Source organism: Pituophis catenifer, unplaced genomic scaffold (genome assembly GCF_029215685.1).
Source record: "Pituophis catenifer annectens isolate HBS135680 unplaced genomic scaffold, rPitCat1.0.hap2 SCAF_6, whole genome shotgun sequence".
NCBI lineage: Eukaryota > Metazoa > Chordata > Lepidosauria > Squamata > Colubridae > Pituophis > Pituophis catenifer.
The window spans coordinates 83,517,056-83,540,955 of record NW_027256886.1 but is presented as its reverse complement, the minus strand read 5'-3'; the positions used below and the strand labels follow the sequence as shown (position 1 = coordinate 83,540,955).

The following is a 23,900-nucleotide window of genomic DNA, read 5'->3' as shown; positions in this document are numbered from 1 at the left end:
GCATTCAGAGGTGGTATTCAGCCGGTTCAGACAGGTTCGCCTGAATCGGTAGTGGCGACCTGCGGGTGGGCCTGCCCCCGCCCACCCGCAATCCTGTCCTATATTCCTGTGTTTTTGACACTGCATGCATGTGTGGATGGCACGCGTGCATGAATTGCACACTCACATTTCCGGTGCTGGGCGAACCGGTTGCTACAGTGTGTGAATCCCACTTCTGGCTGCATGGTATATGGGTGTTGCTGCCTCAGTCTTCTCTTTATACAGGTAGACCTCGACTAACGACTGCAATTGAGCCCAATTTTTTGTTGCTAACTGAGACGTTCGGTTAAGTGAATTTTGCTCCGTTTTATGACCTTTCTTCCCACAGTTGTTAAGTGAATCAAAGTGCTCAATTTTTTTTAAAAAAATTTTTCACCGGTCAAACTGGTTATCGGTGTAATATGTAGCCCAGCCTAAGTTCTGCTGTAGGTATTTCCCACCTGCCATCTTGGAGACAGATAATTAGGTCTAATCAGTTACGGCATCATCGTAACTGGAAGATTAAGATATAGAATTAGACAATTGGCAAAAAACTTTGGGAAAGAAACTACAAACTAATGACGTCAACAACATATAAAGACAATCTTTACAAAATGTTCTACAGATGGCATTTGCCACCATCAAGAATGGCAAAGATGTTCCAAAACATATCTCCAGAGTGCTGGAAATGTAAACAGATACCGGGTTCCTATTGCCATATGTGGTGGACCTGTCCAAAGGCAAAAAAAAAATATATATGTATATTTAAAAGACATTTGATACAGACAGTACACTGCCATTGCAGAAATGGAAATGTTATCTATAAAAAAAGGAAAATTATAATAAAAATAATAATTTTTAAAAAGTGCTCATTTTTTTTTAAAAAAAATTCACTGGTCAAACTGATTATGGGTGTAATATGTAGCCCAGCCTAAGTCCTGCTGTAGGTATTTCCCGCCTGCCATCTTGGAGACAGTCTCTGGCTTCCCTAATTAGATCTAACCAGTTACGGCATCATGGTAACTGGAATATTAGGATGCATTTGCCTTGATGATGTAGATACTAACATGCTATTTGTGTGTGTGTGCGTAACTTAATTGGGATCTCAAAAATATGCTTAATGGACTTTGGTTAAACGTCTTCATCCTGCCTGCGTAGGTGTGAATACCTCTTGAGGTTAAGCATCTCCGTTCAGACCTGAGACTTGAAAGAACAAGCCGATACAATAATGTGCTTCCTTGTTCCTGAAATTTCAGACATGTCTGCATTTTTGCCTACTTAGAGACGAAGAACTCATACAACAATGACCACATTTAAATTTTTTTTAAAATGTATTTTTTTTAAAAAAAAAGAAATAACAAATGGCTATAGGGAGAAGCTATAGGGAGATGCAAGGGATGTGGTGGCTCAGTGGCTAAGATGCTGAGCTTCTCGATCAGAAGGTCGGCAGTTCAGCGGTTCGAATCCCTGGAGCCGTGTAACGGAGTGAGCTCCAGTTACTTGTCTCAGCTTCTGCCAACCTAGCAGTTCCAAAGCACGTAAAAATGCAAGTAGAAAAATAGGGACCACTTTGGTGGGAAGGTAACAGTGCTCCGTCCACCTTCAGTGTTGAGTCATGCTGGCCACATGACCATGGAGATGACTTTGGACAGTCCTGGCTCTTTCGCTTAGAAATGGAGATGAGCATCACCCCTAGAGCCAGAAACGACTAGCACGCATGTGCGGGGAATCTTTGTTTTCACTTTATAGCGAGACACATGCATGGTTTTATGCCAGGGGTTTCCAACCTTGCACCTTTAAGACCTGTGGACTTCAACTCCCAGAATTCCCCAGCTAGAACACCTGCTGGCTGCGGAATTCTGGGAGTTGAAGTCCCCAAGTCTTAAAAGTTGCCAAGGTTCGACATCCTTGCTTGACACGATCATCTGCTACTTTGGCTCAGCAGACCATCTCGCTGAAACAAAACAGTTTGATAGAACAAGCAACAAAAGAGACAACATTTCTAAAACATCTGATGTAAAATCAAAACAATCCCTGCAAACAATCATTTTAAAAAAATAAACCTATTATCTCAAAGAGGAAATATCCCCTTTAAACCTTCCCCTGTCATCCTAATTTACCTCTTGCCACGGCCACACAGATGGGAACATCCTTCAACCTTGAAAGATTAAATTCTGTATATTTCTGCTTCTCCACCTAGTGAGCATTGGCATCTACGTCCCTGTAATTTCTTGAGCATCTGTGGAGGGGTTTTTTGGGGGGAGGGAGGGGGTACATATTCCAGCTAGAGCTAATATTTAGTTTTTGGCTTGTCTAGCATTTTTTTTTCCAGTGGGCCATTTGACATTCGTCAGGGTTCCTGAACAATGGCACATTCTCACTGGATTTAATTACTCGTGGCTTTAAATTGAAAATTGCAGAGACCTGGATTAATGGTTTATCTCTCCAACTTTGGAAGTAAGCCTGGGACATTTATAGAGTTGGTTTCTCTTCCACGGGGCCACATGATCCTGAATTGGCTGATGAGGGCTGTGTGATGATTTAGATTTGAAAGCAAAGAGGTGGCTTGGGCCATGCTGAATTTGGCTTCAGAGGTGGGTTTCAGCAGGTTCGGACCAGTTCGATAGCAGAAATTTTGAGTTTTTTCCCATACGCCATCACTCTGCTAAACAAATAATTCCCTCAACACTGTCAAACTATTTACTAAGTCTGCACTACTATTAATCTTTCCATCGTTCTCATCACCCATCTCCTTCCACTTATGACTGTATGACTGTAACTTTGTTGCTTGTATCCTTACGATTTATATTGATAGTTTCCTGATTGCTTATTTCTACCCTATAACTATCATTAAGTGTTGTACCTTATGATTCTTGACGAACGTATCTTTTCTTTTATGTACACTGAGAGCTTATGCACCAAGACAAATTACTTGTATGTCCAATCACACTTGGCCAATTAAAAAATATATATATGAAATTTTGAGTAGTTTGGAGAACCGGTAAATACCACCTCTGACTGGCCCCGCCCCCATCTATTCTCTGTCTCCCGAGTCCCAGCTGATTGGGAGGAAATGGGGATTTTGCAGTAACCTTCCCCTGGAGTGGGGAGGGAATGGAGATTTTACAGTATCCTTCCCAAGCCACGCCCACAGAACACCCCCACAGTAAAAAAAAAAAAAATGAATCCCACCACTGGTTGGCTTGCCTTGAATCTGAAGCATTGCATATTTCTAACTTGCATCCATTTCCAGTTTTAGATATTTTTTTTCATGAATTTCGGGACTAGGAACCATGAGTTTATTACAACAAAAATAAATAAAATGGGGACAGGTTTGTACACTAATCCTGGTCACATTAGAAGTGGCTTTCTTTTTTCTTGGGTTCAGGATGCTTTTGACTTTCCAGTGGAAACTCAGATTAGATTCCATTAGAACAGAATAACCAACCCAAATAACATGTAAGCAACGTATTAGGCAGAGGAACACTTCTTACAGACTAATGCAGAATAGCAAGAGTTGGAAGGGACTTTGGAGGTCTTCTAGTCCAACCTTCTGCTTAATCAGGAGACCCTATACCATTTCAGACAAATGGTTGTCCAATCTCTTCTTAGAAACACTCCAGTGATGGAGCACCCACAATTTCTGGAGTCAAGCCATTCCACTGATTAATTGTTCCATCAGGAAAACCCTAGAATTTCCTATTGGTGCCCCATCCCAATACAGCCACTTCTGACGCTGCTTATTTTTTTTATTGCCAGCTTATTTTTTTTTTCCTTTTCTTTTTTAATTTTTTTTTTAAATTAAATTTTGTTCGCCGCCCGTCTTGCTTTGAAGCAACTCTGGATGACTTACACCATTAAAAGCAATAAAAACCACAAAACCAATTTTCTATCATCACCTTCCTGAGCCTTTTTACGACACCTTTTCTTTAATCAGATGTGGCCCCACCCATGGGACGCCTATTTTGGGAAAAGCAGCGAATTAAACCTGACTGCCAAAGAAAACAAGAATTTCCTTGCAGTCTACCAGTTTTGAAAGCATGTGCTTGCAAGCATGTTTTTAATCATTATCCATATGACCTCCACCGTGGCTTCTCCTCCTCAAGATGTGACATTCCAGTAAACAGCTGGACTGACGAATTGGAACATGTCCGGCTGACGACACTCTTAATAGTTAAGTGTCAAGTTTAATCATCAAAGGTGCAGTCTGCTTTATAGCTATTAATGTTTTTAAATAAGCACAGGCTCAATTACTCTTAAAGCTTTATGACCAATCTCAAAACATCATATTTTTTATTTATTTATTTTTTTAAAAGGCCTTATTATCTTTAAATTTTGCATTACTTAATACCGCATGGTGCGTTCTTCAAAAATCATTTAGTAGAAACATCTTGGCCCTCATATGAAAGCGAGTGCAAACATTCATCCAAGCAAACTGACCTGCTGGAGGGGATTTGGTTGGAACCAAAACAAAGATTAGGTTTTTTCAAAGCAGCAGTCAAAAAATTGGGCTGCTTTAATGAGTTGCAAAGAGGTGCTTTGTCACGTCTGAACCCTTTGTCTGTGGAGATTCTCAGTCATCCAGGTCGTGGTTGTCCCAAAGGTGCTTTTTTAAAAGGCAATTGGGTTTCCTTTTTTTTCCCTTGAAGACGTTTCGCTTCTCGTCCAAGAAGCTTCTTCAGTTCTGAGTTAGAACAGTGCTAACTCAGAACTGAAGAAGCTTTTTGGATGAGAAGCGAAACATCTTCAAGGAAAAACAAAGGAAGTCCAGTTGCCTCTTGAAAAAGCACCTTTAACATCTGAACCAGGAATGGATGGCTGGGAGTTGGCAGAGGTTCGGGAGAACCTCTAGCTAAGATTCTGTACAGTTCAGAGAACCCCCAAATCAGTGGTGGGTTGCTCCCGGTTCTGTCCGGTTCTTGTGAACCAGTAGTAAAAGTGGCGGGAGACTCCGCCCACCCACCTGGACGTCATAATTGATGATCTGCACATGTGCAGAAGCTTCTGCGTGCACACTCCCATTGCAAACCGGTAGTAAAGATAAGTAGAACCCACCCCTGTCCCAAATCAAACTCCTGGCTGGCCTCACCCACCCCACCCCTCCCAGGAGTCCCCACGCGATCCGTTTTGGATGCAGGTAAGTGCAGGGTGTGCACGGAGGCTCAGGGAGGGTAAAAAATGAGCTGCCAGAAGTTTGGGAAAGCCAGAAACGGGCCTGTTTCCAGCTTCCAGAAGGCCTCCAGAGCCTGGGGAGGCCATTTTCACCCTCCCGGAGGCTCAAGAAAAGCCTCCAGAGCCCAGGGAGGGCAAAAAGCCCCCCCCAGCCGTGGTGCAGGAGGCCGACTAGGCCACGCCCACCATGGCCATGCCCACCCAGCAACTGGGCTGAGAACCCATTGCTAAAATTTTTGAAACCCACCCCTGATCTGAACCCCTTCTCCAAAATAAGTGTGCAGAGAAACACCGCTGGCAAAATCTTACACTAATGTCTTCCTAATAGGAGTTTGAATTCCATCTGTTGTGTTTATCCCATTTCTGGCTGCTTCTTTGCCTAATGTCTCTAGGAAGGGAAGTTTAGGGATCTATAAATCCTTAGTCTGTTTAGAACGATCGATTCAAGCTCCTGTCTTGGAAGTGAGCAAACACCACAGCAGCAATGTTAGGTAGCAAAAGGAGGAGGCTTGTTTGCTTTCCAGAAAAGAATGGAAGAAAAGGCAGCAATCAAATCACAAGCCCGGGCTGCATTCCCACAACCAATAAATAATTGTGGCTATCAAGAGCAACACATGATACTATTCTGGCAGCTGATTCAATGCGTTGGGGTTTTTTTTTTAAAAAAAACAAACCACCGTTTAGCTCTGCAATAAAGCATTCTTGAAAAGACAGAGCGGTTTAAAAAGCAATAGCAATCGCACTTAGATTTATATACAGCTTTCACAGTGCTTCACAGCCCTCTCTAAGTGGTTTACAGAGTCAGCCTTTCGCCCCCAACAATCTGGGTACTGCATTCTAACTGCCAGGAGGGAGGGAGGGAGGGAGAGAGGGAGGTAGGGAGGGAGGGAAGGAAGGAAGGAAGGAAGGAAGGAAGGAAGGAAGGAAGGAAGGAAGCAATAGCACTTAGACTTCACAGTGCTTTTACAGCCTCTCTAAATGGTTTACAGAGTCAACCTCTTGCCCCCAAAAATCTGGGTCCTCATTTTATTGACTTCAGAAGGATGGAAGGCTGAGTCAACCTTGAACCGGTCAAGATCAAACTCCAAGCTGTGGGCAGAGTTAGCCTGCACTACTGCATTTCTAATAACCGTGCCACCACAGCTCTAAATGTTAAATGTTTCCTTCTAGTTTGGCTGTATCTTTGCTGGGCTTTGAAAGAGAAAAATATTTTGGAAAACATGGATGTGCACCGAAAGATCCTTCTGATCCAAAGTGCTCCATGTCCCAACTGCGTAGGGCAAATTACAGTCAACAGTCTGTCTGTCTCAGTGCTGCCTAAGACATAAATCTACTGCTACCAATAAACATTTTTCCCTTTGACAAGTTAATACGTGGGTTGGTAACAGTGAGCTTTTTTTTTTTTTTCTTTCCCACCACTCATTCTTTTTTCTTCCTTACCTCATCACACTGGGTGATCCGGTGAGCAATTTCCTTTAGCTCCTTCATGGATTTCTCATCCTGGAAGTCATATGGAAATGTTTCAGTCCATTCTTTCAGAAGCTGGATTATCTTCGCTGCAAAGGCCTTGAGCTTCCCCTAAATGAGAACAGGGGGTTTGTTAATCAGGGTACCAAAAATCTTCCTAACTCTGAATTTTGGACAACCTTGTGATGCTGTTCAGTGCCAAATGTAGGAGAGGAGGTGTGAGGGTGTGAGAGTGAGGAAAGGGTCAAATGCATCATCAGCCTCGAATCCTTTCATGCCCACAAGAGATTTCAGTCCATCCCTCCTTGAATTCTGTTGACTCTTTTATTTCTTTATTTTTTTTTTAATTTAAATAAGGATAATTCTTTCATATGGAAAGAGCTAATACAATCACATATTTGAAAGGAGAAATCATACAAACTGGGAAAACAAAACAAAACAAAACAAAACAAAAAAGAAACCCGACCTCCCCCCCGCCCCCCCACCCAAAAAAAAAAAGAAAGAAAGAAAGAAATACCACCCCATAAAAGGGCAAACGAGAACTGTCTTTTACCAGCCTTGGCAGTTCTCCGAAAGATTTTAAAACGCGTTGCATGTCTGCAAATGTTATTCACTGTTTGCCCTTTCAAATATCTGCTCTACATGAAAAGACAAAACACAGGAGAAGCCTCCCCCCCACCAAAACAAAAACAAACAAACAAACAAAAATAATTTACTCTACAGGTTTGCAAGATTAAAACATGAACAGGTACAATACCATCTTTAAAATAAAATTTAAAAAAAGAATGTGATTTTTACTGTTGACTCTTATCTACTGCCAATTTGCTTTGACTCTTAGTCAAAGAGACTATAGAGAGTTAGCATGGACTAGCTGCACTCATTTGAACAAACTCATTTGATTCCTGACACCCAATTTTGAACCCTCAATTAGAAAAAGGGAGAATTAAAACAAAGGAAAAGATAAATTTGTATTTGTGTTTACTCTTTGCTTCCAGAAGTTGTGGGTTCTCCAGTTGTTGAGGCTTTTAAGAAGAGATTGGACAGCCATTTGTCCAGTTCTCCTGCTTGAATCAGTATGTTAGACTCGAAGACCTCCAAGGTCCCTTCCCATTTGGTTATAGAACATTCTGAAATAACATTCTGTATACTGCATTATGTTAGACCTACGCTGGTTCTCTAAATCGGCTTGGTTTTGAAATTTGTTTATAAAGAGAAAGATTATAGGTATGGATAAATGCTTATCCCAGCACACTGCCAACACCATGAGTTGAAAGAAGACGCTGCAGCTCAAAGAAACATGAAATGAATTGGACATGGCAAGGAAGGATTTGAAAGGCTCCCGGTGAAAAACACTAGCAAATCTAAGTGCTATTTTATACTCCTAGGATAAAGGATCTTTCAGGCTCACTTAGCTTGAAGCTTTTCAACTCCTCTAAAACCAGTATAAATAGCAGGCTGGTGCCTGCGTTTTGAAGTGGGTGAGAGTTTTCAGCATTTCCAAATGGGGGTATATCTGTGCAATTTTTATACAAGAGAACAAAAAGCACTGGTCACATCATCCCTGGAGAAAGTGGGCTGTGTTCCTTGAACATCTTCAGAATTTGCAGTGGGATTCGGGTTTTTAATATGGAGAAGAGCATGAAAAATATTAAATGCATGACTTGAGATCAATCATACAAATTAATAATGAATTAAGTAGATACGTCAATGAGATCATATCAAAATTATTTTTGTCTTAATTTCATTAGAGAATAGAATAGAATAGAATAGAATAGAATAGAATAGAATAGAATAGAATTCAGAACAGTGTAGAGTAGAGTGTATAGTAGAGCAGAGCAGAGCAGAGCAGAGCAGAGCAGAGCAGAGCAGAGCAGAGCAGAGCAGAGCAGAGCAGAGAGGAATAGGAATAGGAATAGGAATAGGAATAGGAATAGGAATACGGGTAACAGCGTTGGAAGGGACCTTGGAGGTCTTCTAGTCCAGCCCCCTGCTCAGGCAGGAGACCCTATATCATTTCAGACAAATGGTTGTCCAATCTCTTCTTAAAAGCTTCCAGTGTTTTTAAGAGCACCCACAACTTCTGGAGGCAAGTTGTTCCACTGATTAATTGTTCTAACTGTCAGGAAGGGCCCCCAGCATAGGGGCATCCATGGTGGGAAGGGTAAAAAATGAGTCAGGATGGCCACAGCGGTACAATCAAAGCTTGGTCCCTTTATTTCCACAAGATAACAGAACAAAAAGTGTGACTTTGCATGGTTGCGACCTCCACCTTGACTTTCTGGAAAGTGTCACTCCTGTGAATGGACCATCCTAGCACACCGCTTAATGGTTGACTAAGGTGGGATGGAAGAACTTCTTGAGAAGAAGAAAAACGCAACTCTTCCTAGCATTATCAAATTCATAGAGAGATGTTCCTCCAGCTTTATTGGACATTAGCTTGAATTCAAAGATGATCAGATTTCAATGGGGCATTGTTGGAGAGAGTTGGAAATATGCTTCCTTATTGAGTCAGTCAACCGTCGCCTGGAGGGTGGGGACTTTCTGGTCCCCCCTTGGTCACAGGGCATTTTGTTCATTGCTCCTGGTGCCCATTGTTGCCATAAACCTCATCCTGTTTCTTTATATTAGTATGGATGGCTGGGTATTAATTGAGAGCTAGTTCTCAAGGAAGGGAAATGCTTAAATGCTTGTTCTGGGAGTGAGTAGAGAGATTTCTTTGAACGAAGTGGTGAGAAGCAAGGACTTCCTTTGTTCACCCTTCTAATCAGATCAGCTGAAAAGTTTATGACTGTTTCTCCCTCTTTTGAAAGAGGAAGGAAAACGGGTTATTCCTTCTGTGCTGTGTACCCTTGCTTGGGAATTGAGAGAGTCCAAGAAATGCCAAATTAGTCCAATTCCCTTTAGGAGAAAAAGGAAGATGTATTTTATTTTGAATTTCCTCTACAAGAGAATGCTCGGTTTAAATTGGGATTCTGCAATAATGATGATGATGATGATGATGCCGCCTGGAGACAGCAGAAGAGAAGAGAAAGAACTGGAGAAGATAGCAAAATACAAAGACCTACAAATAGAAATAGAACAACTATGGCAAAGGCAAGCAAGAGTAGTACCAATAGTAATAGGGGCCTTGGGTGCAGTCCCAAAACAACTGGAGCACCACTTAAACACCATCGGCATTGACAAATTTGCCATCCGTCAATTGCAGAAGGCAGCTTTACTTGGAACTGCTTCCATCCTGAGACGATATCTATAACACTGCCAAAAACATCCAGATTTGCCTATCCCAGGTTCTTGGTAAGGACTTGATAGGTAGGCAAAAATGCCAAACCCAGTCTGAACATCTGGCTAGCTGTGTGAATCATCATCATCATCATCATCATCATCATCATCATCATCATCATTCTCCCTGGCAACAGCATGGAAGGAACTGCTGCTGTCTATTGTGAAGTTCTTAAGACACCCCAAGCTTGGTGTTCTCAACTAAGTTACTTGCCTCCTGCTAAGTCACAGGAGAGTTGGGGATCTCATTTATAATCGTCCGAATTGAACTCTTGAAAATTTCAAATGATTTCTCAGGTAACTGGGTGATCCTAACATCCCTTTTGTCCTAAGCGGGTGGCTTCAACGGGTTTGTTTCACTTCCCTTCTTGTGGCACCCAATACTTTTGATTTTGGATGACACCATCGTCATTCAATCAATTAGAATAGAGCTGGGAGGGACCTTGGAGATCTTCTAGTCCAACCCCCTGCTCAAGCACTTTATTGAGTCTCCATCATCATCATCGATAAAAGATTGGACTTGAAACTTCTTTAAATGCTCCCAAAAACTCTAGGTCTCTGCTGAAGGAGAAAGAACATAGAGAAGGAACATCAAACTGGATATTGAGGACTTTATATAGGCTAACAAGGTGGTCAGGAAGGAGAGGTGGTAGAACATGGTCCAATCACTTTTCTTCTTCTTCTCCTAAATTTCCAGGGATCACGTTTAAACAGATCGCTCACTCTTTTTCACTCTACTAACACAGGCAGCATTTAGTATTTCGGCTGAACTAAAAAAAACTCTGCAGAATCAAAAGTTGGTTAAGTAATCAGATGGAGCTCCACAAAGCTAGACAGGGAAGTAAATAAAATGAACCCTAGAAAAAAGCAAATCTAGACACTAAAAGCAGAGACATCACCCTGCCAACAAAAGTGCGTATAGTCAAGGCTATGGTTTTCCCAGTTGCAATGTATGGCTGTGAAAGTTGGACCATAAGAAAGGCTGAGTGCCAAAGAATTGAGGCCTTTGAACTATGGTGCTAGAGAAGACTCCTGCGAGTCCTTTGGATTGCAAGACGATCAAACCAGTCAATCCTAGAGGAGATCAATCCTGACAGCTCTTTAGAAGGCCAGATCCTGAAAATGAAACTCAAATACTTTGGCCACCTAATGAGAAGGAAGGACTCACTGGAGAACAGCCTAATGCTGGGAACGACTGAGGGCAAAAGAAAGGGACGGCAGAGAACGAGATGGCTGGATGGAGTCACCAAAGCAGTTGGCGTGAGCTTAAATGGACTCAGAGGATGGTAGAGGACAGGAAGGCCTGGAGGAACGTTGTGCATAGGGTCGTGATGGGTCGGACACGACTTCCCAACTAACAACAAAAGAACAAAGCAAGGGCAACTAAGATTGCTCCCAGGAAAATATCACATATCTGCCTGTAGAATCCAGCTCAGTTCAAGGAGCTGTTGCCTGAAATGCATGCTCCTTCTGCGTTTGATACTGGTAGATGAATATGAAAGTCATAACTACCTCTCTGCATTTGTAAAATCGCTTCAGACCCAGAGTACACATGACGGGAGACGTTGGCTTGAAACAGATCAAACTCTTATAACTGGGATTTGACATTTAAAGAACAAGTCAGATGCTTGTTCCAGATTTTGTAACACATTGGCATGTTGCATAAGGACATGTTTTGAAGCAATGTTGTTTATGTATAACAAACAAGAACAAAGTGAAGATACTAAGAAAATTGTTCCCTGTTAACTGTCTGGGATATGGGTAACCTAGCTACTCTAGGTAGTGGTCGACGTATGATCACAAATGAGCCCAAAATTTCCATGGCTAAGCAAGGGGCTTGTTAAACAAGTTTTGCCCCATGTTACAACCCTTTCTTGCTGCGATCACTGCAGTTGTAAAGTTAATCACACGGTTGTTGATTGAATCTGGCTTCCCCACTGACTTTAGTAAGATAGTAACAGTAACAGGGACCTTGAAGGTCATCTAGTCCAACTCCCTGCTCACGTAGGAGACCTATACTAGGGATTCGAACCGCTGAACTGCTGACCTTTCTGATTGACAAGCTCAGCATCTTAGCCACTGAGCCACCTAGCCAGGCTATATTTTGCTTGTCAGAAAGTTGCCAAAGGGGATCACATGACCCCGGGATTTTGCAACCGTCATAAATACATGCCAGTTGCATCCAAATTCTGATCACATGACCATCATGTGATTGCAGTGGTCAGAAGTATGAAAAATGGCCGTAATTTCCTTTTTTTCTAATGCCACTATAACTTCAAATGATCATCAAACCAACTGTTGTAAGTCGTGGATATAAGTCATATATCCACGACTTACTGTAGTTATATATCATAGAATAAAAGAGTTGGAAGGGACCTTGGAGGTCTTCTAGTCCAACCCCCTTCCTAGGCAGGAAACCCTACACCACTTCAGACAAATGGTTATCCAACATCTTGTTTAAAACTTCCAGTGTTGGAGCATTCACAACTTCTGGAGGCAAGTCGTTCCACTGATTAATTGTTCTAACTGTCAGGAAATTTCTCCTAAGTTCTAAGTTGCTCCTCTCCTTGATTAGTTTCCACCCATTGCTTCTTGTCCCGCCCTCGGGTGCTTTGGAGAATAGCTTGACTCCCTCTTCTTTGTGGCAGCCCCTGAGATATTGGAAGACTGCTATCATGTCTCCCTTGGTCCTTCTTTTCATTAAACTAGACATGCCCAGTTCCTGCAACCGTTCTTCATATGTTTAGCCTCCAATCCCCTCTAATCATCTTTGTTGCTCTTCTCTGCACTCTTTCTAGAGTCTCCACATCTTTTTTACATCGTGGTGAGCAAAACTGAATGCAGTATTCCAAGTGTGGTCTTACCAAGGCATTATAAAGTGGTATATATGTTCTAATGTTCTACTTTTTCAGCAACCATGTCAATTCCACCTTACTATTATATTAGGATTGTTTCCTGAACCTTAGATGGATTTCCTGTTGTTTTCTGCTTAGCCATCCTTGGCAAGGTTCACATAACCCACTGAAGGCGTAATAAAGCTGGGGATTTGAGATGCCTCCTTGTCACGTCAAGCCTCCCAAGTTGATATGAGCAGCGCTAAAGTTTGCTTTTAATCTGCCAGTTTACGATTTGGAACAGCTTCTTTGAGATTTCGTTAGCCGCTGGTGGCGCTCACATGGGGATGACAAATAGTTTAGCATGGAACAACAACAACACGGGGTATTCCTGCCAATGTTTCTACTTACACAACCATCGGCCAGCTTTGATTTTCATACAGTGTGTCTGCCAATACTTTATCGCTCTGCAAGGTGTGTGGGTAAACCCTCCCTATTTTGCATCGTAGTCCCTTTTGATTGATATCCTTACTTTACTGTTTTTTTTTTAATTATTTTCAAAATTTGGGTTGAAAGAAAAATCATTACGCTGTTGATTAAAACATGTACCGTATTTTTTGGACTATAAGAAAGACGCACAAAGATTTTGAAGAGGAAAACAAGAAAAAAAATAGTTTTTGGCCTCTGCAGTTCTGGTTTTTGCTCTCCCCGGCCCCCGGGAGCACTCTGCAGACCTCCCAAACCCTCTGCGCATCCTGTTTTTGCGAAAAATGGGCCCGTTTTTGGCCTCTTAAACCCCCCCATGCCAGTGGTGGGTTGCTCCCGGTTCGGACCGATTCTTGCGAACTGGGAGCAACGGCAAAAGGAGGCTCTGCCCACCTGCCTGGACATCATCATGAATGATATGTGCATGTGCAGAAGCTTCTGGGCATGCACACACATGCTCCTGTTGCGAACCGGTAGTGGCGGTAAGTAGAACCCACCCCTGGCCCATGCATCCCGTTTTTGCCCTCCCCAGTCCCCATAGTGCTCATGATGTTACCTAGTTTGGTAATGAAACATCTGCAAGGAAATCACCAAGCTCATAGAGCAACAAGGACCCTGCAGTAGGCAAGCTCTTAGCCCAGAAACTAGCTTATTCTGGTTTCCCAACTCTTTTATTCAACTCTTATACAGAAAAGTAACATTACGCTAGCCTAAAACAATACAATAGGTAAGGAAGTTCCAATCATTAAATATAAATATAGGGTATAAGAGACCTCTAATCGTCTGACATTGTGTTCATTAACTCATGCCGTTGGGCGAAGGGCCTGTTTGTCCATTAGTGACGTTAGATGTCACTGCAGAAGGAAAGAAAATGCAAAGCTAAAATCAGGGAACAACTTGATCGCTCGCTTACCTTGTCTGCTTCAACCCCAGTTTCCAGCTGCTGCTTCTGCTTCAGGCAGAGGTGTCCAACTTTAGCCAAGAGCTCATGAGGATGAATGAAGACACGGGAGCTCAGAAGGAAGGTGAAAATGTATGTCTTCTGTATCGAAAAGACGGGAGAACGAAACAGAAAGGAACTTTAAAATTGATTTTCCCCCCTGAAAACTACACACACATACACCGATGAGAGACTTCTAAAGATTAGTTGAAGACAGGCCAAGAAAACCCCATGGAAAGATTTGTGAAGGTGTCAAGCTTGCCTTGAAGGAGGTTTGGACACTTCTCTTTTGAAGAATGGTGATAGCAATAGCAATAGCACTTAGACTTATATATTGTTTCATAGTGCTTTTACAGCCCTCTGTAAGCGGTTTACAGAGTCAGCCTATTGCCCCCAACAATCTGGGCCCTCATTTTACTGAACTCAGAAGGATGGAAGGCTGAGCCAACCTTGAACCTGGTGTGGTAGGTAGGTAGGTAGGTAGGTAGGTAGGTAGGTAGATAGATAGATAGATAGATAGATAGATAGATAGATAGATAGATAGATAAATAGATATGGATGGATGGCAATAGCACTTAAGACTTACATACAGCTTCACAGTGCTCTACAGCCTTTTCTAAGCTGTTTACAGAGTCAGTCTCTTGCCCCCAACAATCTGGGGCCTCATTTTTCCCACCTCAGAAGGATGGAAGGCTGAGTCAACCTTGAGCCTGGATAGGTAGGTAGGTAGGTAGGTAGGTAGGTAGGTAGGTAGATAGATAGATAGATAGATAGATAGATAGATAGATAGATAGATAGCAATAGCAATAGCAATAGCAATAGCAATAGCAATAGCAATAGCAATAGCAATAGCAATAGCAATAGCACTTAGAATTTTATACCACTTTACAGTGCTTTTACAGCCCTCTCTAAGCAGTTTACAGAGTCAGCCTATTGTCCCCAAACAATCTGAGTCCTCATTTTACCAACTTTGTAAGCAGTGGTGGAATTCAATTTTTTTTACTACCGGTTCTGTAGGTGTGGCTTGGTGGACATGGTGTGGCTTGTTGGGTGTGGCATAGTGGGCGTGGCAAAATCTCCATTCCCTCCCCACTCCTGGGGGAAAGATATTGCAAAATCTCCATTCCCACCCCACTCTGGGGCCAGCCAGAGGTGATATTTGCCGGTTCTCTGAACTACTCAAAATTCCAGCTACCGGTTCTCCAGAACCTGTCAGAACCTGCTGAATAGCACCCCTGCTTGGAAGGATGGTAGGCTGAGTCAATAGCACTTACTTATATACAGCTTCATATTGCTTTACAGCCCTTTCTAAGCAGTTTACAAAGTCAGCATATTGCCCCCAACAATCTGGGTCATCATTGGATCAAAAACATTTTCCTTATTTTGAGCTATCCATTTTCCCCGGTAGCTCATGGAACAAAGCTGTAAATACCAGAATTAACACCAATCAGGGATGATGAAACACCCCCCTCCCCTATCAACTAAGAAAGAAATGCAGACAACACAACTCCAAAACATATTAAAGCATCCCCAGAAAGTATCATGTCAATGCTCTGCTGGAAAGTGTCAAATCAATGTTCTTATCAAGATGAAGCAGCTCATTAAGATAGATCTCTGCAGAGCTTCTCAGATACACACTAAAGGCAAGAATCTCAAAAACATAAGTCTCAGAGCTACCCACAGGATGATTCTAAATACTCCATAACAAGGAGGCTTAACAAACCTCCACCAGAAACGCATTCACACAAAATCTGACTCTCTGTGCCCTTCCATGATTGTGGCTCTCAAGTCGAGCTTTGATTGAAAATCTTAAAATGGGGTGGGCAGAGTTGAGACCCCTCTCAAAGAAGAGGGAGGTCTACCTATTTTCCCAAGCATCAAAAGGCAGGACAAGAAGCAATTGGTAGAAACTAATCAAGGAGAGAGAAGCAACCTAGAGCCCTCAGCAGATGCCAGCACTCAAGAGTTAAAGAGCTAATTGAAAGAAGCCAAGTATCTAGGTAGCTCTATTCATTAGCAAAAATTCCCTGCAGCAAAGATAGGATTAACCCTCAGCCACAATAGGAATTGCCCAGCAAGCCTCTTCATTGCATCAGCAGTCCCAGCTTCAACCAAACCCGGGAGCTCAGACAACCTACAGAGCCAGTTATGACCTCCTACAACAACCAATAGAATACATGTTCTTGCACAGGAACAGGAAATTCAAGTTCAAAGCCCACTCTCAACTCCATGTGGTCAGCTGCGCTAGAACCACCTATGTGGTTCTGTTTCATCAATAAACCATCTTTCCAATCAGCCTCCATGTTTCCTGTGTCTTTCTCCCAGCTTGGAACTGAACCAGATGGATATTTCTTTCCACAACAATCAAACCAGACTTGCGAGGCTGCTTTGAAAGCTAGCGGTGCTGTTTACACACGTGCGGGCTGCACAGGACAGCTGATTTGTCTCCCTGGCGGACCCTTTAGAAGCGGTGTCATTGTGTGCATACAAACACACAGGCACGTGTGAAAGCCGGGGACAGCTTTCGACAGCTGGCCAAATCTTACAAAAGACGGGAACCAGCCTGACGCTTCAAAGCGATAGGTTTTGTTTGTGCAGGATCCATTTTTTGCAAAATGGGCCTTTTGAACCCTTTGAGCAGCTGTGGTGAATGAAGCCGAAATAGGACACCAAGCTTTTTTTTCTAACTTTGATTCTTTGAAGATTTTTTTGTGGCGGGGAAGCTTCTGCGCCTCTCTTCCAAACCAAAGCCAGACTTAGGTTGCATCTGTCTGGAGTCCTTTTTGATTTAGCGTCCTTCACCACCACCACCAACTGGTTGTAATGGATCTTGGCTCCATCTGGTTCGAGGAGCTCCTGATTAGCTCTCGAAAGCAAAAAAAAAAAAAAAAGCTTCCCTCCCCACCAAAGCTCCAAATTTCCGATTTACATTCGCTGACCTTTTTTTTTTTTTTTTTTTTTTTGCACAAATCCAAACGAACTGCTTACATTTAATGCTTACATTTTAATTTGGAAGGTATTGCAAAGAAAGTCAGGTGGGATTATTTCGTTGCTGGAGTCTGGCATACCCTCCAAACTGCAAATGGTAGGGCACAAACTAAGCAGACCAGAAGAACAGAGTTGGAAGGGAGCTTGGAGGTCTTGTAGTCCAACACCCTGCTCAAGCAGGAGACCTTATATTAGTGGTGAAATCCTGCCGGTTCTGTCCAGTTCGCACGAACCGGTAGCGTCGTCATCGTGTGGTTCTGCAAACTGGTAGCGCCGGCTGTGTGAGGCTCTGCCCACCAGGAAGTAACCCGTTTTTGATCCTCTGTGCATGCGCATAAGACTTTGTGCATGTACAGAGGGTCAAAAATTGGACATGATGATGGCGCACACGCAAGTGGAGCAAGTGCATGTGCATGGCGCACGCACTTCTGAACCGGTAGGGAAGGTAAGTAGATTTCACCACTGCCCTATACTATTTCTGACAAATGGTTGTCCCTTCTCTTTTTGAAAGCCTCTAGTGATGGAGCACCCACAACTTCTCAAGGCAAACTCTTCCACTGGTTAACTGTTCTGTCAAGAAATTTCTCTTTATTTCTAGGTTGTTTCTGTCTTTGATTAGTTTCCATCCATCACTTCTTGATGAAGCACCCACAACTTCTGGAGGTAAGCTGTTCCACCAGTTAATTGTCCTCACTGTTAGGAAATTTCTCCTTAGTTCTAGGTTGCTTCTCTCCTTAATTAGTTTCCATCCATTGTTTCCTGTCCTGCCTTTAGGTGCTTTGGAGAACAGGTTGACCCCCTCTTCTTTGGGGCAGCCTCTCAAATACTATTTTTTCTTCTTCTTTTTATCCTATCCTGGCTTGTATCCAAGCTTGCCAAATTTTGAAAAGTGGGTAGGCTTCAAAATGCTACACAGGTAGTCCTCGACTTATGACTGCAATTGAGCCCAATGGTTTTGTTGTTAAGCAAGACATTTGTTAAGTGAGTTTCACATCATTTTGTAAACCTTTCTTGCCACCGTTGTTAAATGAATCACTGCACTTATTACATTGGAAACAAGGTTGTTAAGTGAATCTGGCTTCCTCCTTGACTTTGCTTGTCGGAAGGTCGCAAAATGGGGATCACGCGACCCTGGGACGCTGCGACCATCATAAATATGAGTCTGTTGCCAAGCCTCTGAATTTTGATCATGTGTCCATGGGGATGCCGCAACGGTCGTAAGTGTGAAAAATGGTCACAAGTCACTTTTTTCAGCACTGTTTTAACTTTGTTCACTAAGCAAATTGTTGTAAGTTGAAGGCTATCTTAAAAATTAGAATTATTGGGATCTGCAGATCTGGGCGCAGGATATAACCCTGTGGTGGTATTCGGCCGGTTCTATCCGGTTTGGGAGAACTGATAGTGGCGGCTGCAGGAGGCTCTACCCACCTCCCTGGACATCATCCTGTCCCATTTTTGACGCTCTGTGGATGCGCGGAAGGCCCACACGTGCGCGCTCACATTTGTAAACCAGTAACAAAAGTAAATGAATACCACCCCGATATAACCGTCGAACAGATTCCAAGTGGATCAAGCAAATGCCCCTAATTTTATTTGCATGTGTTTGAAAAAAACATCTCTACAAGAGGAGAGACTGTTTAAACACACACACACACACACACACACACACACACACACACACACACACACACCATGTATGGGTTGGGAGAGTGAAGAGCAGATAAGCAGACCTTCCACGGAGGAAGTCTTGAAATGAATTCTGGCTGTTGAATGCAATGAAAATAAGGACCAACCTTTGGCCACAGACAGGAAGGGAGACCTAGCCCCTGCCTGATCTGTCTGCTTGCGTGGAGATAGCTGACTTGATGTGACAGATTATTGATGTAGGTCGCAAGGAGAGGACAACCAAGCACAAATTGTTCTGAAATGACGATTTTTTCTTTTCCTCCTCCCTTCCTTTGCTGGCTAACTATTCTACGTGTGGGTCAACACAATCCAACAGTGTTAGCTGATGTTTCCACCACCTTCCCTTCTAAGTGTTGAGCTCAAGCCCCGTTTCTTTTCCTCCATATTACGTAACAGAATAAGAAAATAACAGAGTTGGAAAGGGACCTTGAAGGTCTTCTAGTTCAATCCCCTGCTCAGGCAGGAAACCCTATCCCCGTGATGGGAAACCTATGACACCTGTGCCACAGATGGCACGCAGAGTCCTCTCTGAGGGCACACCAGCTGTCACCCCAGCCCACCTCTACCACGCATGCATGTGTGCCTCCCACCAGCTAGCTTGTTTTTCGATCTCTGCAGCACATATGTGGGGGGTGGGGGGCATGCGAGGGGGGAGCCTTGGTGGTGCAGCGGAACTAAACTGCTGTTAAAGTAGCACTTAGCTGCCCGCTGCCTGCAATTACTGCGAGTTCAATTCTCACCAGGCTCAAGGTTGACTCAGCCTTCCATCCTTTCGAGGTAGGTAAAATGAGGACCCGGTTTGTGGGGGCAATAAGCTGACTTTGTATAAAATAGAACACCGCTTTGGGGGGGGGGCAAAAAAGCCCTACTAAGCAGGTATATACAAAAGTATGAAGGCTATTGCTTAATGCATTGTAAGTCGCCCTGAGTCTCCGGAGAAGGGCGGCATATAAATCGAACTAATAAATAAATAAATAAATAAATAAATAAATAAATAAATAAATAAATAAATAAATAAATAAATAAATAAATAAATAAATGCAGGGGGGTGCATGCACGGAGGGCACTCACATTGCATTTTGGGAGTTCACATGCATGCCCCCCATGCCCTGTTGTGGGCCTGGAAAGCCTCCTGCACCAACCTGGAAGCCAAAACAGGGTATGGGTGTGGCCGGGGCACATGCGTGGGGGGCACTCACATTGCATTTATGGGGTTCGGGCATGCGCGCATGCATTCGCGTGAGCATCTATGCTTTGCGCACTCGGTACCAAAAAGGTAAACCATCACTGCCCTATCCTATTTCAGACAATTGGTTGTCTAATCTCTTCTTAAAAACTTCCAATCCTGGAGCATCCACAATTTCTGGAGGCAAGTTGTTCCACTTACATAGTGGGTGGATAGAAACAAATCAGAGAGCAGTGATGTAAAATCAACTCCTCCTGGTCCAGACCTCTTAAATTTGCCAAGTTTGAGAAACCCTGTTTTAGAAGCAGATGAGAAGCATTTTGCAGATTAAGTGGACAAAATGAACATGTCCAGTGTCTCCAACAAGCAAAGATGGAACAGCTTGTCTTCAGAAGTTGTGGGAGTTTCATCACCTGGAGGTTTTTAAGAAGAGACTGGATAGCAACTTGCCTGAAATGGTATAGGGTCTCCTGCTTGAGCCTGAGGGAGGGGTCAAACATGTCATCAGTCTCGAGTCCCTGCATGCCCACAAGAGATCTAAATCCAGCCCACCTTGAATTCTTATCTACCGCCAATTTGCTTTGACTGTTACTAGTTCGGATTCTTGCAAAGAGCATTAGCATGCAATAAACCAACATTCCTTTGAACTGCTTGGACTCTTGATTTCCAAGAGTACAAAATATTCTTGATTTTGTATTGAGTTCCATTGATTCTTATCTACCGCCTATTTGCTTTGACCGTTAGTAGTTCAGATTCTTGTAGAGAGTGTTAGCATGCAATAAACCTATATTCACTTGAACAAATTGTGGATGCTTCATCACTGGAGGTTTTTAAGAAGAGATTGGATAGTCCCTTGTCTGAAATGATGTAGGATCTCCTGTTTGAGCAGGGGGCTGGATTAGAAGACCTCCAAGGGCCCTTCCAGCTCTATTCTAATTGATTGGATGTGGAATCTGAATAGCTAATCTCTCACACACCCCTACAGCAAAAGCTGTAAATATTTCAAAAGACCAATCTATGAAATCTGAGAAATCTGTACAGCGCTTGCTCAAGTCGGAAAGCTGAACAGAAAAACAGTGAGCAGGTCTGAATTCCAAACACACGTGGCCTGAAAAAATGTCCCACATCAACAAGTTTTTCTTCCGTTCATGTTCTAGTTCTACAGACAATTTTCATAAACCTCTTGCAACGAGAAAGGAAACAAAACATCTTTTTATCACTTGTCTCCACGTGGCAGCCCAAATATCTCTGACTCTAAAGAGTCAGAGATTATTTGTACCCTGTCTTTATTATTTTTAAAAATACCTCAAGGCAGCGCACATATCCAGTGTGCCTTCCTGTTTTTCCCCATAACAATAACCCTGTGAGGTGAGTTGGGCTGAGAGAGAGGGAGAGTCATTGTCCCAAAGTCACCCAGCTGGCTTTCAGGCCTAAGGTAGGACTAGAACTCACAGTCTCCCTGTTTTCTAGCCTGGTGCTTTAACCACCTGACCCAACTGGCTCTTATGGTCTAGTTCTTCCATTACTGGATGGTTACCTCTTTCCTAACCTAGAAATGGAAGCATCTATTGAGGCCTTCACACTCCAACTCGGGTTAGTGCAGGGATCTAGACTGGGAGTCCCCAACCACTGGGTCGTGGCCCACTACCAGGTCACGGCCCATTTGGAAGCAGGCCACACAAACAATGGGTGACTGCATGCATGTGCAAAGCTCCCCTTGTGCGAGCAATGGGTGGTTGCACTCAAGTGCAAAGCTTTCTTTTTGCGCCCGCCACTCAACAAATGGAGCTGGGTGTGCTTGGGGGAGGGGGGGTGCCTGTCTGCCACTTGCAGGAAACCATCCACTCTGCCCCCTCCCCCAAGTCAGAAAGGTTGAGGATCACTGATCTAAACCAAAGGGATTAGACTCAACTTTGCTGGACTGTACATCAGGTTCTAGATGAAGGGTCGCTTCAGAATAGAATAGAATAGAATAGAATAGAATAGAATAGAATAGAATAGAATAGAATAGAATAGAATAGAATAGAATAGAATAGAATAGAATAGAATAGAATAGAATTCTTTATTGGCCAAGTGTGATTGGACACACAAGGAATTTGTCTTTGGTGCATAAGCTCTCAGTGTACATAAAGAAAAAATAAAATATATTCATCAAGAATCATAAGACACTTAGTGATAGTCATAGGATACTAATAAGCAATCAAATCATATAGGAAACAAATAAAACAATATAAATCGTAAAGATACAAGCAACATGGTTATAGTCATAAGTGGGAGGAGATAGGTAATAGGAAGGATGAGGAGAATAATAGTAATAGTCTGTTAGTAAATAATTTGACAGTGTTGTGGGAATTAATTGTTTAGCAGAGTGATGGCATTCAGGGGAAAAAAATGTCCTTGTGTTTAGTTGTTCTGGTGTCCAATGCCCTATAGTTATTTGGAGAGTAAGAGTTGAAATAATTTACGTCCAGGATGCGAGGGGTCTGCAGATATTTTCACAGCCCTCTTTTTGACTCGTGCAGTATACAGGTCCTCAATGGAAGGCAGGTTGGTAGCCATTGTTTTTTCTGCAGTTCTAATTATCTGTTGAAGTCTGTGTCTGTCTTGTTGGGTTGCAGAGCCAAACCAGAGAGTTATAGAGGTGCAGATGACAGACTTAATACTTCCTCTGTAGAACTGAATCAGCAGCTATTTGGGCAGTTTAATCTTTCTAAGTTGGTGCAGAAAGAACATTCTTTCTTGTGTTTTTTTGATGATGTTTTTGATTTTAGGTGTCCATTTTAAGTCTTGAGATATGAAGGACTCTACTGTTGAATTAAATGAGCAAGAGAACGAGACTTATTTAACTGCATGCATATAGTTTATTTATTATTGCATTCACATCCCACTTTTTCCTCTGGGATTCAAGACACCATCCATAGAGTGTCTCTTCCTTCCCAGGCTGAGAAACAGGCCCAAGTCATCCATGGAGGACTGTGATCAAAGACAGACTCTGATCTTCTCTAAAGTCCAATGCTGTAACCACAGCACTGGTTCCACCAGCCGAAGTTGTTGTTTTTTTAAAACACCAACATGCCGATTTGTGTAATCACTAGAAAGGCTTATTCCTTTATTAGAGTTCCGAGGCTGCCCAGTTCAATGGGAACTATTGACAGCGTACAGTTTACAAACAACGCCATGGCAACTTGCATCTCCGAAGAATCAAAGGTGATTGTGAGGACAGAACAAGCGAGCACCATAAATGGACTAAACATAATCCAATCCAGGTGAGCACACGTCACCTGAGGAAAGAAAAATCCTAGGATTTCCAGACTCATTGAAAATACAGCAAGACCAAGTGTTCTGACCCAGCCTTAGCAGAAACAAGAAACAGACTCCTTGTCACAAAAAAACTCCTCTTTATTTACCTCTTATGAATTAATGGCATTCACACACTGAAAAGTCCAGGCAAGAGTCCTTCAAGGAGTTAACTGCAGTAACAGACCTTATCAGTTCCTTGCGATAATTGCAAGGCCGTGAGCGCCCAGCCAAAATTAAGTTCTCGCAAGCAGTCTTTATGACACCAAACACAATGAGCAAAATCTCCAGAAATACGAACTGTTGTCTCCTACAACCACCACTCCCCTTTCCTTCTATTTATTCCCCAGCCAGGGAGGGGCCATTCAGCATCCACATGTGCCTTACTTCCCGAGTTGACTCCTTGTCCTCCACTGTCCTCCTCTCCTAACAGCTCTGCACATATGTGCATCTGGAACAAGCCCCAGCTGTTCTTCCTTCTCACTCATATCATCCTCCAAAGGCAGCTGCCTCTCTGGTGGCTGAGAAAGGTAGGATGGTCCTGGCT

At 42.9% G+C, this 23,900-nt stretch overlaps 1 protein-coding gene across 1 annotated transcript in view; it reads right to left on the bottom strand.

Annotated features, from left to right (window-relative positions):
- The window catches only part of RASGEF1A (RasGEF domain family member 1A), a 59,935-nt gene that overhangs the window by 15,354 nt on the left and 20,681 nt on the right, over nucleotides 1–23,900 (bottom strand). The window contains exons 3-4 of the mRNA XM_070945050.1: nucleotides 14,170–14,298; nucleotides 6,631–6,762 (exon numbers count right to left, since the gene is read on the bottom strand). Coding sequence (XP_070801151.1) covers nucleotides 6,631–6,762; nucleotides 14,170–14,298 — 261 coding nt within the window. The remainder of the gene's footprint in view (nucleotides 1–6,630; nucleotides 6,763–14,169; nucleotides 14,299–23,900) is intronic.